At 37.9% G+C, this 18,605-nt stretch overlaps 2 protein-coding genes across 4 annotated transcripts in view; both read left to right on the top strand.

The window, feature by feature from the left end:
- zc3h7ba (zinc finger CCCH-type containing 7Ba) overlaps positions 1-9,684 on the top strand; it is a 28,685-nt gene extending 19,001 nt beyond the window's left edge. The window contains exons 13-23 of one of the 3 annotated variants that reach the window (XM_016531328.1): positions 1,687-1,848; positions 1,935-2,140; positions 3,510-3,610; positions 3,711-3,892; positions 5,666-5,721; positions 6,061-6,299; positions 6,414-6,519; positions 6,742-6,850; positions 8,613-8,746; positions 8,835-9,007; positions 9,093-9,684. In XM_016531328.1, the coding sequence (XP_016386814.1) occupies positions 1,687-1,848; positions 1,935-2,140; positions 3,510-3,610; positions 3,711-3,892; positions 5,666-5,721; positions 6,061-6,299; positions 6,414-6,519; positions 6,742-6,850; positions 8,613-8,746; positions 8,835-9,007; positions 9,093-9,273 (1,649 nt within the window). In that variant the 3' untranslated portion in view covers positions 9,274-9,684. The remainder of the gene's footprint in view (positions 1-1,686; positions 1,849-1,934; positions 2,141-3,509; positions 3,611-3,710; positions 3,893-5,665; positions 5,722-6,060; positions 6,300-6,413; positions 6,520-6,741; positions 6,851-8,612; positions 8,747-8,834; positions 9,008-9,092) is intronic. The other 2 variants (XM_016531330.1, XM_016531329.1) reach the window with 2 other exon arrangements.
- A 4,586-nt stretch (positions 9,685-14,270) lies between these two features.
- The window catches only part of LOC107722836 (E3 ubiquitin-protein ligase TRIM39-like), a gene marked incomplete at its 3' end in the record, with an annotated part of 6,441 nt that continues 2,106 nt past the window's right edge, over positions 14,271-18,605 (top strand). Inside the window, exons 1-5 of the mRNA XM_016531325.1 lie at positions 14,271-14,764; positions 14,882-14,977; positions 17,480-17,710; positions 17,788-17,810; positions 17,891-18,012. Of these exons, the coding sequence (XP_016386811.1) occupies positions 14,372-14,764; positions 14,882-14,977; positions 17,480-17,710; positions 17,788-17,810; positions 17,891-18,012 (865 nt within the window). The remainder of the gene's footprint in view (positions 14,765-14,881; positions 14,978-17,479; positions 17,711-17,787; positions 17,811-17,890; positions 18,013-18,605) is intronic.

Genomic DNA, 18,605 nt, shown 5'->3' with positions numbered 1-18,605 from the left:
TGCTATGAGTGAGAGACAGAGAGGAGGAGCGCAAAAATAAAACCACGCCCTCTTCTCAATATTCCGTTTCAGCTGGAAATACGTCACTTCACTGAAATAAAGTCGGCAGCAACATCCGGTTCACGCAGACTTTAATTTTTCACATTCTAAAACCTTTTTCACTCTGAAATATGTCACAATACATAAATCAATTCAGCCATAACTTCTGTTACATGACTTTTAAGTTTGCTAAGCAAAGCAGGATACTAATTATTAATCAAAAATCAAAATGGCAAGATGCAATAGAGGTTTGCTTTTGTTACATTTAAATGGACATTGCGTTTTTCTAGTTGTAAAGGTTAAAACAATATTAAGATACTAATAAATAATAGTGTTTCGTTGGACTCGGCTGTTCGGGACTCGGACTTGTCTCGGACTCGATTGGTTAAATAATCGGACTCGACTTGGACTCGACTTAGGTAGACTCGAACCCAACACTAATCATTACACTTTATCTGCTCTGTTTTATTTTGTGAAACCTTACTACGTATATAGAATAACCGTTTTATAAAAGCAATAAGCCCCGTGAAGCCGTGGTTTACAGTGAATTTATAACAGCTAAGGGGCGTTGTTAGGCATGACGCGAAGCGGATTAAAAGCTTATTGCTTTATTTTATCGTTCTATCTATTGTTCTGTTCATTGTTTTATCATTTTACCTGTCGTTCTATTTATCATTTTATTGTTTTATCTATCATTCTGTTTATTGTTCTGCCTCTCTTTCTATTGATCTTTTCATCTATCATTCTATTTACCTTTTTATCTGTCCCTCTGTTTATCATATCTATTGTTTTGTCATTCTAATTGTTCTAATTATCGTTTTATTAGTCATTTTATCTTTCTATTTATCGTTTTATCTATCGTTCCATTTATTGTTCTTTTTTTTTTTTACTGTGTTTTTGATCAAATAAATGCAGCCTTGGTGAGCAGAACAGACTTCATACCTATTTCCATTATGATTTATATCACATTTTAAAGGGGTCATATGATGCGATTTCAATTTTTCCTTTGCTTGTTGTGTTCGGCCAATCACAATGCACTGGTTCAGCTGGCCAATCAGAGCAGACTGTGCTTGTCAAAGGAGGGGGCTTTGTTGAAAACACGCGTTTGAGAGAGGCGGGGCTAATTCAAACTGCAATAATGTACAGTATTTGAACAATAATGTGTTTTTTGAACATTAAAGCATGTCAACATATTCTGTTACACCAAATACACAAAATAATGATCTTTAAAATAGCATCATATGACCCCTTTAAACATCTTGGTACATAATTTTATCAAACTACTAAAAGTTAAGATGTTTTTAAACAAAATTGATTAAAAAAAAATGAAAAAAATTGCATTGTTTTATCTATCCGTTTTAATTATCATTCTGTCATTTTGTTTTTCCTGTTATCTATCATTTTATGTTGCTTTATTTATCATTCTATCATATTATCGTTCTAATTGTTTTATCTGTCTGTTTTATCTATTGTCTACCATTTTATCAATCATTTAATTGTTTGATTTATAATTTTATCTATAGTTCTGTTTATCATTCTATCTGAAACGTATTGTTTTAGCAGTCTAGTTGTTCTATCTGTTGTTTTATCTGTTGTTCGGTCTATCTGTCTGTGTCTTTAACTCATCTGTCCGTGTGTCTCTCTCAGGTCCAGGTGTGCTGGATTTTGAGTTGAGGTCTGATGTGACTCACAGCTGTAAGAAGGATCTTCTGCTGTGCAGGAGAAGGGGCGGGGCTAGCTCTCCCTGGAGGCGGATCCGGCCCCGCCCAACTCGCAACAACTTCCAGGCCTCCTTCGTGCTCTGCAGAGGTGCGTCACCTGTTAACCAGTCAGTGACTGATGAACTAGTACTTACAATGTGGTTTAATCCTCCCCGTGTGTGTGTGTGTGTGCAGAGGTGTTGGAGAATCAGGTGTGTAAGTACGGTGAGGGCTGCACGTTTGCATATTGTCAAGAGGAGATTGACGTGTGGACGCAGGAGAGGCGTGGCTTACTGGTCAGAGAGCTGCTCTTCAATCCGCTCTCGACCAATGAGAGACAAGCACTCGGCGTCATCGAGCTACTGAACATACACACGGGCATGTTCATGTTCCTCTGTGAGGTAAAAGCAGACACACGTAATTTCATGATTCAAGTCAGTGTAAAGTCGAGAGTCTTACAATGGTGTGTTACTGAAATAAATCGTGTTCAGCTGGTCATGTGATCTCAATATAGCAGTAATTTCAAGTGTTAATTACTTTTATATTCAGGGCTGTTCACCTCCTCAAACGAACAATAACTGTAACAATAACCATATTAGCTCCACACCAACACATGCTAACGTTCAGTTTATTTTAAGTGTGCACTGCAATTTAGTCGTCCGCCTCTTTAAATGCAGAAGCTTTTTGAAGAAGGATCAATTCTGATTGGCTGTAGATGTTTTTATCGATTATTAGCTTTTTTTTGTAAGTGATTCCAGTGATATTTTTTCTGTATGTCGTTATCGTTATAGTTGTGTTCTGATATTATTATATAGTTAGAATGATTAAAAAAATTATATCTTTATCATTATTGTCCTTGGTGTGAACAGGCCTTAAGTTATATTTTTTGTTTTTTGACAGAAATATCATTTCAATTTAGTCAGTAATTTAACGTCATATTCATTAATTTCAGTCAGTTTTATTCTAAAAGAAACAAAAGCTAAGATTGCACCTAATTTTAATTAATAATGCATTTTATTTATAACACGCTTTTCTTAAACCCATAACGCTACAAGTATAGCACAAAATGCATCCATTAGAATAAGAAAACACAACAACAATAGAATATAAAAGATATAATTAAATTTATTATGTATAATTAAACCAAATATCAAAACGCTTTGTATATTAACCCTTAAAGACCTAGAACATTTTTGGGGCACCTGACACGTCTGCACTTTTCTTTGTTTTTTAAGACCTATTCTAGCAGTCAGCATCAAGTGTCATATATCATTATAAACAGGAGAACTTGAAGCTTCAGTCTAGCTAATTTCAAGTCCCAGTTTTCCTTTTGTTTTCTCTAAGAATGAATGAATTTCCAGAATTTTAAGAAAAATGCAAGCAACAATTGGGTGTTTTTTTTCTGTGTACTCAAAACAGAAACTCCTGAAGTTTGGATGTTTTTCTTTAGAAAGTTGTATCTGGGTGTTTTACACTTCCAAATAAAATTTTGTCTACATATAACATTCCCCAAGTTATAGCCATTTATTACAATATTGTTAGGCGGTTTTCAGTGAAAAACAGGTCTATTTAACTTGTCATATTCTTTCAACAGATTGATTTAATTAAAATGCATGTAATTATCAATTTACATAGTTCAAAAATTCTATGAAGTTGAAATAATGACCTGGTGCACATGGATCAGTGCTTGTCGTTCGGAGGAAACGCTTCTCTGTTTAACCCCTCTGTCCATTCTGATGCTGAAACGCATGTGGTTTTGTTCTTCCACAGGCCTGTTTTGACTGCAGACCCAGAATGATCGGCAAACGCTGGAAGGAGAATCCGGCTCTGTGTGCGAACGCACCGACACAACATCAGTTTGATAAGAAGAAGTACGTGAGAAACTCACCATAGCAAACACATCGTCACAGCTGAATGATACGGGATCGTGTGATGTAAGCATGTATAGAGTATTCTCTATCTCTCTGTCAGGTGCTTGGTTCATGTGGTGAAGAGCAGCGCTGTGAGTTACAGTAAGCTCCGAGCATTGAGCTCCCGCTGTCAGTTCGATGTGTGTCGTCAAGAGCTCGCCCTTGGCTGTAAGAGGAAGGACGGCTGCTGCTTCGCTCACTCGCTCATCGAACTGCAGATCTGGATCCTGCAGAGAGACACTGGTACACAAACAACACACCGAAATCATTACATGCATCACTCACTCAAAAGGCACAAAGACGTATAAGAGTGTTAAGAACATTAGTTTAGTCAAGTATGTGAATGAACGTCAGATTTACAGAAAACACTTTGAATTTGAAGATCAGGGTAATTGTGTTTATTTCATCTTCTGGGAAACATGTAAGTATCTTTTGAAGGACAGTACTAAATTAAAAAAAAAGATATTTAAACAAAATATGAAAAAGGTCTTCATATTTTCATCCAGTTCAAAGGTTTTCAGCCTCCAGCTCTTAATGCATCGTGTTTCCTTCTCGAGCATCTGTGAATGTTGGATCCTTTTGTAATAATTGCGTACGAGTCCCTCAGTTGTCGTCAGTGTGAAAAGATGGATCTCAAAGTCATACAGTCGTTGCAAAGGTGTCAAATATGCAGAAGATGCTGGAAAACCAAAGAATTTGCAGGATCTGGAAGATTTTTCTGAAGAACAGCAGGCAGTTTACTGTTCTGGACAAACAAGGGACTGATGAAATACCACAAAACAAAACAAAAGAGAACTGGTTTTTTTTTTTTTGGACCGGTACGTAATTGGGTCAACACCGGATTACTGATAAGTTTCAGGACAAACGATACTGTTATCGGTACATGCGTTGTTTTATCTCCATTGTGTTGAATTAGAAGCTGCTGCTTGTCATTTCCCTTCACTGAATGATGTGGCCGACGTTTGCTCGACGCGCGTGTGATATCCACGGTGTGTGTTTGCATGCAATCAGTCATCGCGGCAAGAGTGAAACGTTTGAAAGTGTGGGCTCACGTTACAAAACTAAGTGACACCAGTGTCAGATGCAATATATGCAGTAGTGTAATAGTGAACAAAGGAGGCAACACTAGTAATATAATGAAACATTTACTAACAAAATACAACATCTACCTCAAGCAATGAGCTGTGTTTACCATGTCTCCCGGCTCCTACTGCAACATTCACATCAAATGTTGATTCGGTAGAGTTACACTCACGAGACACTGCACTTATTCGCAATTACAAAAGTACATTATTTGCGTGTGCTTTAAAACCTTGCCGGTTAAACGTTTTATTTGCGTGCTGTTCTGACGTGCGTTTATTCAGAACGCGTACACTTGCCGATTGTCATTAAAGGGATAGTTCACCCAAAAATTACAATTCTGTTATTATTTACTCACTGTCATGTTGTACCAAACCTTAAAATAAAACACAAAGAGAAAAATAACTCGCTGCTCTTGACTAAAAAAATTTTTTTTAATACAGTTGCTAAAATTCAGCAGTAATAAAATAACTTGAATTTGTCAACAACTTTTCACATCATATTTTTTTGCACTAAATAGTATCGATAAGCAGTATCGGTATCGGTATCGATAAAACGTAAGCGATACCCATCCCTAGTTGTGGATCATCTAGGTAATGACACACAGTGATAAGAATCAAGCATATGTAAACTTCTGACCACAATTAAATGACAATTGTTTTTAAAAAACCTTTTAAAAACACCAGATTATTTTGACGTTAAAATAACACATCAATGCTAAAAACAAAAAGTCATTTTAAAATACAGCAAAATTTTTAATATACAAATTACTAACCTAAAATCAAATTAATATGATCTGCATTTATTCAAGACACTTTCATCGAATGCATCACAGCACAGATATTTTTCTTTGAAGTCTGTCTGTTTGAGGTACTGCATTACATCAGTGATCCAGCAGGTGGAGACACGGAAAACTTACTACATCTGTGTTTTTAGGAATCAGCCATGAAGAGATCGTGCAGGAGTCCAAAAAACACTGGAACAAACAGCGTGTGAGTTTTATCTAAATTATTATTTAGTAGAAATCTGGATACTTCTTAAATAATTATTCATCATTATTTACTCACCCTGGTGTTGCTCTAAAGTCAGATTACCTTCTTTTCACAAATGGAGAAATTTTTATCAATGTTCTTCGCACACTTGTCATATAATGGCAGTGGATGGCTACCTTCTTTTTATTTTGGATGAATTATGCTTTTTATGCTTGGTGTTAGATAACCTCTAACTAGTCACCTCTGACTAATACTAGTAAAGACTGACTTAGTAAACAGCACTAATAAGTACATAGACTTTCATAAAGCGTGTGGTGATCATTTCTGTGTTTCCATCAGCCTGTGGTCATTGCTTCACGCTCACCGAACAAAATCACTGCTGCTACATCAAAGAGTCCAAGCAGAGTGGGGGAGACGAATGGGAAGGCGGGTCCTGTGCAGGGAACAGGAAGTGCTGAGGTCAAAGGTCACGGGCTGGAGCTGATGATGAAGTTTGTGTGCTGTCAGTGCTGGAAAGATGGGCTGGTCAGTGAACCGGACCGAGCGCTGAAATACTGCACTGCTAAAGCCAGACACAGGTGCAGATGCTCACGCACACACACACACACACTCTCTCTCACACACACACACACACACACACATACACACACACACAGCTGTCTCACTCTCTTCCTCTGTCTGTGTCTCTTCAGCTGGACCAAAGACAGGAGGGTTTTACTGGTCAAATCTCATGAGAGGAAGAAGTGGGTCTCAGTGCGACCTTTGCCTTTTGCCAAGACCTTTCCTCAACAATACGACGTAAGTGAAATCAATGTGTTTGCTCTTTTTGAAGCAGGGATGTGAAATACACTGTACTTGTACTGTTAAAAACTCATTTGTTACACTGCAGGGCCATTTAAAATGAAGGAAAAGAGTGAATAAAAAACCAAATCAAACAATCAATTCAGATGTGAAAACAACATTAATCAGGAAGCTTAAACTGTGAGCTCTTGGTGTCTAACGCTGAACGTTTCCTCACAGATCTGCATCCACGTGCTGAATCAGCGTAAATGTCATTACATCGGGAACTGTAGTTTCGCTCACAGTCAGGAGGAGAAGGATCTGTGGACGTACATGAAGAACAACGGCTGTGAGCGTCAAATCAAACACACAATCAACACTGATGTTCAGTTACAGTCGTATGCCGCATGTTCTTACCACGCTTTGTGAAGTTCTGAGGTTTCATTTAGAAATAAAATACGTTTTGGTATATTTGTTCATGGCAACATTTGTAAATTACCTTGTTATAGCCATCAAAATACTAAAGTTCAAACATTTTCATGATAGGCTGTCAAGAGATTTCTACTACACTGGTTTTGTTGAGATTGATTGAAAAACCTAAGACTAGAAAAGTAGGATTTATTTAGAAAGTACGTTTAAACAATTAAAAAACAAGTATTCAACATACAATTTGACTGACAGCATTTCTTTAGGCAGAGGAGATCTAATGTATGATATGAATATTGTTTGATAATTGTGTGAAACATTGCATTAAAGGGGTCATATGATGCTTTTTTAAAGATCATTATTTGGTGTATTTGGTGTAACAGAATATGTTGACATGCTTTAATGTTCAAAAAACACATTATTTTTCAAATACTGTACATTATTGTAGGTCCTCTATGCCCCGCCTCTCTCAAACGCTTCGTTTTCTACAAAGCCCCCTCCTTTGACAAGCGCAGTCTGCTCTGATTGGCCAGCTGAACCAGTGCATTGTGATTGGCCGAACACCACAAGCACCTGTCGGAAATGTAACGCCCCTTACCATAAACGCGAGCTTCATCTTTCAAAATAAATGTAAAGACAGAGCAATGTCTTTACTCTGGGGAACAGAGTCGCGTGACAGACACAATGATGAAGCTGGTATGTGTACACAAGCCACGGTTAAGACAGCTGACTCCACTGTGAGTGACCCTGTCTCTTCTTTGCGTGAACATTTGGGCCGCTTTATGCAAATATTTCCACATAGTGATGTAGATATGTGGGGGCGTGTTAGAACGAGCCGTTTTAGGGGGGCGTGGCAGAGTCTTAACTTTGATAAAGAATATCTCTTTGGATTTGAGACTTTAGTCTTTGCAACTTCAGGGATCTTATCTATGCACAATCAGCTTGTAACACTCCAAAGAGAAAGGAAAACTTGAAATTGCATCATATGATCCCTTTAAATACAATCATTTTCGCTAAAATATTAATATAGCACCACCTGGTGGTGGCCACCAATTTTCCTTCAATTCTGCCTCTGTTAACCTTGTCTAATAGCTGCTGAAATGTAATTGGCTGATGATGGCCATGTCTTTCGAGATATGTGAACAATAGGCAATGAAAGACATTGCCTAACCCTAAGTCAATCGGACCAGTAGGTCTATACTTGGATTCAAGTTTTTTTTCTGTTTCAGTGCCACAAATTCACCAAGCTCTGCAAGTTTTCGCGTGTGTTCTCAGATTGAGCCCATGCATAAATGCACCAAGTTTGGTGAAAATATCTCATTCCGTTTAAGAATTATAGCCTTTTAAGTAGAAATGGCCTATTTAAATTTAATGGCGATGTGTCTGAAATATTGATATTTAATTGATGTTTGTCTCCAGAGAATCTTTCTGCACTGGTTTGTTTCCTATCAGGCAAAAACCTAGGACTAGTTTTGCAAAAAAATCATTTTGGCAGAAATATTTTTCATGATGAAAATGAAGTAGGAGATATACGTTTTGTTCATCTTGAGCCAAGGATTCCAATGATATAAGGCACTTGAATTTATGACAACGTGTATTTTACATTCACCAGTGCAGTATGTAATTCTCATAGAGATGGTCTGTCCATGATTGGTTTAATTGAGGTCACATGTTCTCCGCTGCAGTCAGAGACTTCCAGCAGGTGTTTGACGTCTGGCTCTCGACCTCCAATCAGAACAGAGCATTTGACTGCACCTCACCATCTCAGCCAATGGAAGAGAAGCAGATCACCATGCCGACAGACTTTGCTGAAGCTATGGTACATTCCTGCAGGTTCATTCTTACCGTTCTCATGTTTACTGTCCTTACTTGTGCTGATGGAGCCACTCGTGTGTTTGTTTGTGCAGCTGGACAGTTTCTACTGTCCTCTGTGTGGGAAACACAGTAACAGTGATCGGCAGTGGCAGCAGCACATCTCCTCAGAGAAACACAAGCACAGAGTGTTCAGCGGAGAGGGAGAGGACGAGAGCCTGGCCTGGTCCCATCGCTTCCCTGGACCCTGTTTCTCCATCTGTCCCAGGTGTACCAGCAAGTCCATCGAGTTAGTCATCGATGATGAAGGGTGTGTTATTAACAGTGGTCTTTGTCCTCATTGGCTGTGACAGGTTGGATGATGGTTGTGCTGATGGAGCGAGTTGTGACTTCGCTCACAGTGAGGAGGAGCTTCAGGAGTGGTGCAGACGGAGGGACTTCCTGCGCAGGATGTTGAACAAAGCCAGAGCCGACATGCTGATCTCTCCAACTGACAACTACTTTGGGATCTACAACTTCCTGCTTCAGAACTGAACAAACAGGCTCACATTTGTACTGTGTCTATGAGGGTTTAATCAGGTGAGAGTTACTGCAGGTCCTGGTGAGTGTTCACGTGTTTTAATGAAGCTGAAAGATGTTGAACCTCCAGACTGAACTCATGTAGATCATCCAGACGTGACCCAGAACACGTTTCTGATGCCTGTGTTTGATGAAGGATCTTTTACTTCATGTTGCTTAAATAGAGAATAAATGCTGTTCATACTCCGAATAAACGTTTCATCTGTTAGACAGCGATCAGAACATTTTGCCTTTCAGCTGTTGATCTGCATTTGTCCAGGACTTTAGTAAGACGAGAGGACAGATGTGTTATTTTTGTAAGTTTGTTTAACCTTTACTATAATTCAGTTTATAAAAGAAAATTAAACATTATACATATTAATCACAGTATAATGCAGTAAACATTATTTTTGTGAAACTTTATTTTAGTTTTTTTTTTTTTTCTGAATAAATTATGATTTTATTCATTAATGCTTTTATAATTGATGTGAATTAGAGGAAATGGATTTTTACTGGAAATCACGTCATACCTGCTTCTTCTTTCAAGTTTATTTTGCTTGTGCACAAGAGTCTGTTGCAGAGTCTTACAGTCACTTAATGTCTTATTTACTTTCTCGTGTTATTACAACTTTTGAACTAGGCTTTAGCGAACGAGTCAGTGCCTGAGAATTGAAGTGAAAGTGACGAAAACGAGTAAGTAAATGAAGGCGGCACAGACAGAAGGCTGTTTTAATGTTACGTGATCTTATGCCTCGTTCAGACTACACACCTTTAAACGTCCGCAGATCGCTGTGCTGCTCCGACTACATGACTTGCTGTCTGTCTTGAGGTCGTTGTGGTGTTCACACTACGTAAATGATCCGCAACAGGGGGTCACACACTACACCAGCTGACAACAACTCTGTTACCCAATGACTCTATCCGGTCCCCAAATCAATGGATGTGAAAATGGACGTCGGGAAGAAATTAGTGCTGCAAGCTGTTTGCGTGATGATCTGTTCTGAAAAATTTTGCTCCATTTCTTGTGTCCAAGCTTTTCTTAAAGCCGTGTTGCTGCTGCTTTTTTTCTTCCAGTGACCTCAACCCATGCCTTGCTCTCTCATTGGCTGTAGCTCGTCGCGACACCTGACACCAGGGGATGTCGAGTTGGCCGACCGGTCCAGATATTTGGCATGCTAGATATTCGTTTGGCATCGGCGACCCTGATAGCACTCGTACATCACGGAGACGTCTATTTTACGTCTGCATTTACATCTGCAAGACCTATGTTTTAGTGTTTGCTCATCTGCTTCTATAGGACGTTTCCTATCAGATGTCAAATAGACGTTTAGAGAATGTCTTTAAGATGTTGATTTAGAATCCAATTAGCAGACGGACACCAGAGACAAGGTAAGCACTGCCAATGCAGTTTGTAAATGCATTTTTTTGCATGCTTTTGCTCATTTTACGTTAAATGTAACTTTATAACTTAATTTCGTAATTCAGCCTTCGCTGGGAGTTTGTTTGACAGGCGATCTACCAATCTTAATGTCGAAATCGTCATTTTTGTCTGACAAATAATGGTATATTGATGTCTTTCCGTGGTTGAAATATCATACCTTCTAGGGCTGCACGATATTTCAGCATTGATATCGCGATGTGTGCAAATGCGATAATCACATCACAGGATCTGCGATATTTAGTATAGTATTTAGTGATCGTTAATCCGTATGGACCAGGGTTCGAAAAGCAGGTGATTATTAGATTAATTGCAAAGTTTAACCATCATTCAATGAAGGTTCATTTGCATGTGTTTCAGGTTCTGTCTTTTTAAACATTCAAGTGCGAGAAGGCGCAAAATAGAGCTCAATTATGTACACGTGCTGTTTTCTGTGCTCACACACAGAGCCACGCAGATGCAGATCAACACCGAATTCCGTTCACTTCGTCTATTTGTGCCTGAAGTGACACTTAACGGGCAAAATGCATGTCTCTGCAAGTATCCTTATAAACACAGTTGCTTAGGTGAAGGTAAACAATTGAGAAAGAAAACGGATATATATAACAGCATATTGGTTCACAGTAGTTTAATGTTCCTGATGCTTTCTGTGTCATGAATGTTAATCAAACAACAAAACGCAAAGAGAAAAATCACTTTTGTAGCTTTAACTCTATTTAATTTATACAGTGAAGACTATATAGTGTTATTTTACATTTGATTATTCAATTTCATTTTTGTCTGACAAATAATGGTATATTGATGTCTTTCCGTGGTTGAAATATCATACCTTCTAGGGCTGCACGATATTTCAGCATTGATATCGCGATGTGTGCAAATGCGATAATCACATCACAGGATCTGCGATATTTAGTATAGTATTTAGTGATCGTTAATCCGTATGGACCAGGGTTCGAAAAGCAGGTGATTATTAGATTAATTGCAAAGTTTAACCATCATTCAATGAAGGTTCATTTGCATGTGTTTCAGGTTCTGTCTTTTTAAACATTCAAGTGCGAGAAGGCGCAAAATAGAGCTCAATTATGTACACGTGCTGTTTTCTGTGCTCACACACAGAGCCACGCAGATGCAGATCAACACCGAATTCCGTTCACTTCGTCTATTTGTGCCTGAAGTGACACTTAACGGGCAAAATGCATGTCTCTGCAAGTATCCTTATAAACACAGTTGCTTAGGTGAAGGTAAACAATTGAGAAAGAAAACGGATATATATAACAGCATATTGGTTCACAGTAGTTTAATGTTCCTGATGCTTTCTGTGTCATGAATGTTAATCAAACAACAAAACGCAAAGAGAAAAATCACTTTTGTAGCTTTAACTCTATTTAATTTATACAGTGAAGACTATACAGTGTTATTTTACATTTGATTATTCAATTTCTGTACCTGAATACTGTTAGACTTGCCTGAAAAATATAAAGCACTGTTTATTTCATTTGTATCTTTGTTTTATTATATTTATCTATGCTTGTATATTGTTTATTTTCTATGCTGAATTACTCGCCTACAAAATCATAATTTTTTTTCAAATCGAGCTATTCAATTAAGTCATCTGGTGATTTATTTTTTTTTTTTCATGTTGCAATATATATCGCAGAAAAACAAAATATCGCATTGTGAGTTTTTTTCCGACATTGTGCAGCCCTTGATGTTTATTCATGTTTATTTTGTGCTGTAACTAGTAGTAAAAAGGAAGAGATGATCGCCCTGCTGAAAAAAAAAAAACAATAGAAACCAATCACAAAAATTCTGTTGGTTTCCACTACAAATACCAGTACATATTACAAACCATCAACTATTAACCATTAAAAACTGGTTTCCTGTAGTGTTTTGTTAGTGGTTTTGCTTGAACTGAGGCGCTACAGCGATCTGTCAGGACACATTAAAGAGCCACAAAACGGTATTTATTGTATGAATTTCTTAAATGACAACATTTGAAAGCATAGGCTTTTTGCAACGGGACAATTAAATGCCCTGTTTGGTTGATTTGTTGACGAATAATCTCCCGTGAGGTGGCCTGAGGTAAAATCTGAGATAAACTGTATAGTTCCCTTTTATTTTAAGTTGGCCTCTGACCACAACAAAGTATAATAATCACTAATATTTTTTAAACCTCAACTGTAGAAAAGTTTTTGTTTTTTCTTAATAAGACTGCCGTTTGCACTTGACGATGCTCGCACGCGTCATTTCCTGTGGTAATAGTAATTCGTTTTTGTGTGGTGTATTTTATAGCTTTTTAAACGAAGATGCATCACTTTGTTATATTCCTCTTTTTGGTTAAAAGTGTCCGCTAAATTAAGAAATGTGTATGTAAAATGTAAATTGATTTTCTGGTCATTACTTCTGTAAAAGTAGTTATACCATTATAATCTTGCCTGCTGAAAAAAAAAAAAAAACAATAGAAACCAATCACAAAAATTCTGTTGGTTTCCACTACAAATACCAGTACATATTACAAACCATCAACTATTAACCATTAAAAACTGGTTTCCTGTAGTGTTTTGTTAGTGGTTTTGCTTGAACTGAGGCGCTACAGCGATCTGTCAGGACACATTAAAGAGCCACAAAACGGTATTTATTGTATGAATTTCTTAAATGACAAAATTTGAAAGCATAGGCTTTTTGCAACGGGACAATTAAATGCCCTGTTTGGTTGATTTGTTCACGAATAATCTCCCGTGAGGTGGCCTGAGGTAAAATCTGAGATAAACTGTATAGTTCCCTTTTATTTTAAGTTGGCCTCTGACCACAACAAAGTATAATAATCACTAATATTTTTTAAACCTCAACTGTAGAAAAGTTTTTGTTTTTTCTTAATAAGACTGCCGTTTGCACTTGACGATGCTCGCACGCGTCATTTCCTGTGGTAATAGTAATTCGTTTTTGTGTGGTGTATTTTATAGCTTTTTAAACGAAGATGCATCACTTTGTTATATTCCTCTTTTTGGTTAAAAGTGTCCGCTAAATTAAGAAATGTGTATGTAAAATGTAAATTGATTTTCTGGTCATTACCTTGTGACGGTAAATGTGAATGAGGATGATGCAGAAGAAATGGTTTGGCGTCTCCAAACACTGACAATCAGCCCCATAAGCAGACGTGTGTTTTGTGACTTCGGCATGTGAAGAAATCATTTTGACTCGTGAGGTTCGAATAAAGAATACATTGAACGCAATTGCAAATAAAGTGCGTTGACTCTCTTTTTTTATGTTGCTGATTCAAGGTTTTTTAGCATTGAACTTTTGGGAGTTCATTTTGAACGCATTTTGCTCACATTAACCTGCTGCACTTAATCTGACCTGCTGCTCAACAAAACCAAAGATGATCAGAAACTCCACCCTCTTACATAACGCGTACCAGGAAGAGATTCATGATTTCTCTTCCTATCAAACTGACTCTCATGTTGGACAAAAACGCTTTTAAGAAGGATTTTTGAGAAGTTTTTTTTTTTTTTTTGAGATTCTCGTTCATAAAATGAAAGTGAAGTTTAGTTTGCTTGAGCTCATTCTCGTGATTCTTGAAGCAATCATTCAGAAAGTGAAAGTTAAGTTTAGATTTCTGGAGCTCAAACGCTGAAAATGGATTCACCAGCTGAGTATGATTATAGTTGTCCCGTGTGTCGTGATGTTTTCAATGTTCCTGTTATTTTATCATGTAGTCACAGTTTCTGTAAAGAGTGTCTTCAACAGTTCTGGAAAATCAAGAAAGCTCGGGAGTGTCCTGTCTGCAGGAGACTGTCAAAACATGAACCTACGTGTAATCTGGCGTTAAAAAACTTGTGCGAGTTGTACCTGAAGGAGAATAACGAGAACCTTTCATCAGGATCCGAGGAACTCTGCAGTTTACACAGTGAGAAACTCAAACTCTTCTGTCTGGAGGACAAACAGCCTGCGTGTTTAGTGTGCTTTACTTCACAGACACACATCAATCACACATTCAGACCCATCGGTGAAGTGGCTTCATCATATAAGGTAGGGGATATATATATAAGTTTTATATAATAAACAATGTATGTCTCTGTACCATATGCATTCAATGTACATCTAGCATGAATCTCTGGTGTCTTGGATTTTCACTTTCAATTCCAGGAGGAGCTCAATACAGCACTGAAGCCCTTACAAGAGAAACTAAAACACAAAGAAAACATTAAAGGGGAATTTGAGAGAACAGTTCAACACATCAAGGTGAGGATTGATTCTTTTCAAATCGAATTTGATGAGAAAAGCTGAATTGGTTGTCTCGCATAATTGTATCTTCCTTTGACTGGAAAACAAAAATTTTCAATGCATGTTTTTATTTAATAGTATATAAAGATGGAAATTATTATTACATATACGGACATTTATTCAAAATATGTAAAAAATAAATAAAATAAAATTAGAAATATGCATTTAAACCATCAAATATTCGCCTTCTCAGGGTCACAGCAACTTTTATAACTAGGACGACATGTCACTTTTGAAAATAATATGTGTAAACATACCTGGCAATAAAGCTCATAAAGCTCATTCTGATCCTAGGTGTACATGACTTTCTTCTTTCAGACGAATCCAGTCTGAGTTATATAAAAAATCGTCTTTGATCTTTCAAGCTGTTTAATGCCACTCAGCGGGTGTTGCATGCTTCAGTCCAAAAGAAGTTAAATAAAAAGCGCCCATCCATAAAAAAGTGTCTCACACGGCTCCGGGGGGTGAACAAAGGCCTCCTGTAGTGAATCGATGCATTTTTGTAAGAAAAATATCCATATTCAAAACTTAATAATCACTTTAATGTAGCTTGCGCCAGCAGTTGTACACAGAAGCAGCTCCGGGCGGATGTCGTATGAGTTCAGCGTTGCGCATGCGCCACTCAGAGGTGACGAACGCGGAAGCGCAGGGGAGAGTAATTTATGGGCTAATTTTAATTTTTGGGTGAACTAACCCTTTGAGTTTATACAATGTAAAGAAACTGGAAAAAAAAAATACAAAAGCTGAAACTTCTGATTGCTGGTTGCTTCGGCAGTGGGTGGGACTAACATGCAAGCAGCAATCCCATTGGCTAGTGCTCACTTTTCACACTCTTTGCTTTCCGCAAATAATTTTAGTCAAACGCAGACAGCATGATTAATATTCATGAGCAGTTGACAATATAAATCTACCTGAGAGAAGATCTGGGTAAAAAAAAAGAAGATCTTTGACTGTTGTAAGTTATTTAATGTAATCTAGTGTTGTTAAATAGATTTAAAAATACATTTAAGTATCTTTGTTTTTATCTTAATAATAATTATTGCTAGTCTTTTTTCACAGAAACACTGAAAGACCAATGACGTCTCAAGCACCACCAGCCAGTAATTCAGTTTAATTTGAAATTCTGCATTTTCATTCAGACATGGTTTCCATGTTTTAGTTCTAACATTCAGAAAATTATTAAAAATGCTTTATTGACTAACCTAAGTCCAGCTAAAGTCCCTTTAAGGCAAGTCATGTCACTCTGCGGCCATCTTTGAAACACCTCTCTTGCGTGCAAGTGCAGCTCCTATTTGAATGGGGAAACATCAAATTCTCCCAAACTTTTCGCCAAGCTTATGATTAAATTTAATATTTGAAATCACCAATGAAATCTGACAACAACTGTCTCATAAATGATGTTTCTTTTGCTCCAATAGCGTCAAAAAATGCTTATTTTTCAGGCTAGACCAGCCAGTGCGCATGCGCAGTTAAGCGCACGTTTTCTATAGCAACCAGGACTTCTAACGGCAGCTGCAGTGATGCAAGGACTTTACCGATTAGCGATTGGCTCTTTTACTCAGAAGGCGGGGCTTCGTCCAATAGAACGTTGCATTTTTTTGCACGTTTGCAACGTATTCTATTGTCTTTGGTTCAGCTGTTATGCTTCCAAATATTATATGAATCTTCTTAAGGCTGGAATACACTACAAGATTTTTAAAATCTGAACAGATTTTAAAACGCTAGGCATTATACACTTACCAACTTTAAATAATCACAAAGGAAAACTGGATGTCATACATTACACAACTAAGGATTAGTGGCCTAATGGTTAGAGAGTCGTCCCGAAGGTTGTGGATTCAAGTCTCAATACCAGCAGGAATTGTAGGGGGAGTGAATGAACAGCGCTCTCTTCCACCTTCAATACTCTTCCCTTTAGCAAGGCACTGAACCCCCAACTGCAGCAAATGGCTGTCCACTGCTCTGGGTGTGTGTTCAAAACTCACTGTTAAAGGCAGAGCACAAATTCAGAGTATGGGTTACCATACTTGGCCACATGTCATATCACATCACATTCCGTGTCACTGTCACATTCATAATCTGAAGCTAATAAAATCTGCAACCATTATACACTTCGCTATTTTCTGTGGAATCTGTCAACACTAATCTGCAGAATGGGTTTGACTTTTTGTAACTAGCGTCGACTTCTCTGGACTGTAAATTGGGGGGAAATCAGGGCAAAAGTTGTGTAGTATATTCCTGCCTTTAAGCCATTTAACACTGTGTCGTTTTGTGAAAAGAGGCTGATGAGATTTATGTGTATTTTCACCTACAGAGACAGAACATCTACTACTACAGTACTAGTACTTCAGAAAGTTAAAACTGAAGTTAACTAACCCACATTTACTCACTCGCTCTTCATGCTGCTCCAGAGTAAGTCACATATTTTAAATGATTGAAATGAATGTGGTTTGATTTCAGTCTCAAGCTGATCACACGGAGCGTCAGATTAAACAGCAGTTTGAGAAGCTTCATCAGCTTCTCAGAGATGAAGAAGAAGCTACAATCACTGCACTGAGAGAGGAAGAGGAGCAGAAGAAGCAGATGATGAAGGAGAAGCTGGAGGAGATGAACAGACACATCTCAGCTCTTTCACACACAATCAAAGACACGGAGGAGATGATGAAAGCCAGTGACGTCTGCTTTCTGAAGGTCTGATTTCAGATCATCCATTGATTGATTGATGGTTGATTGAGTTCTTGATGATCAATGGTGTGTTTGTTCTGCAGGAGTTTCCAGTCACGATGGAAAGGTGAGTGATCTGCTGCTGTCTCTGCTCTCTCTGCTTCTGATCCAAAGCCACTGCAGTTCTGATCCTGAATGTTCTTCCAGAGTCCAGATCTCATCACAGCCGGATCCACAGACGCCTTCTGGAGCTTTGATTCATGTGCCGCGTTACTTGGGCAACCTGCCCTTCAGAGTCTGGAAGAAGATGCAGGACATCGTCCAGAACAGTGAGTCTGGAGAAGATCTGTGCTCTTACACACACACTGGAAATGATGTATGAGGGAAGATTTATAGATTTTAGCATTATGTGTGAAGAATCAGCTAAGCTACTGCACCAAAATGAGCCATAAAAAAGAGAACATGATATTTACAGTTACAGTAATACAGCAGATTGTTTTGGTCAATATCAGTTTCTGTTGACATTCAGTTCAATTCAAGTTTATTTGTATAGCACTTTTCACGATGCAAATCGTTGCAAAGCAGCTTTACAGAAACATTATATAATGTTTCTACATATATTTAGTAATAGCTTATCAGTGGTGACTATCTCAATTGATGTTCATATAGCAGAAATGTACGGTAAAAATCAAGCAGTTAGTAAATGTCATGTAATCAAACAGACGGTGAACACTATTAACAGCAATGATTATATGTTGCGATCAAACTTATAGCAAAATTTGGTAGTTTTGTATATTGTCTGAGGATTGGCATCATCTGAGGTCTTCTGAGGGGTCGGCATCATCTCTTCTCAGGTGTTTGGTCATCTCAGGTCTTTGTAAGGGCTGGATCCAGACTGAAGCTTGTGTAATTCCTAGTTACC

The sequence above is a fragment of the Sinocyclocheilus rhinocerous genome, unplaced genomic scaffold (genome assembly GCF_001515625.1).
Source record: "Sinocyclocheilus rhinocerous isolate Xijiao unplaced genomic scaffold, SAMN03320098_v1.1 scaffold6325, whole genome shotgun sequence".
NCBI lineage: Eukaryota > Metazoa > Chordata > Actinopteri > Cypriniformes > Cyprinidae > Sinocyclocheilus > Sinocyclocheilus rhinocerous.
Note: the sequence above shows the minus strand (reverse complement) of the source record. Positions and strands in the feature narration are given on the sequence as shown.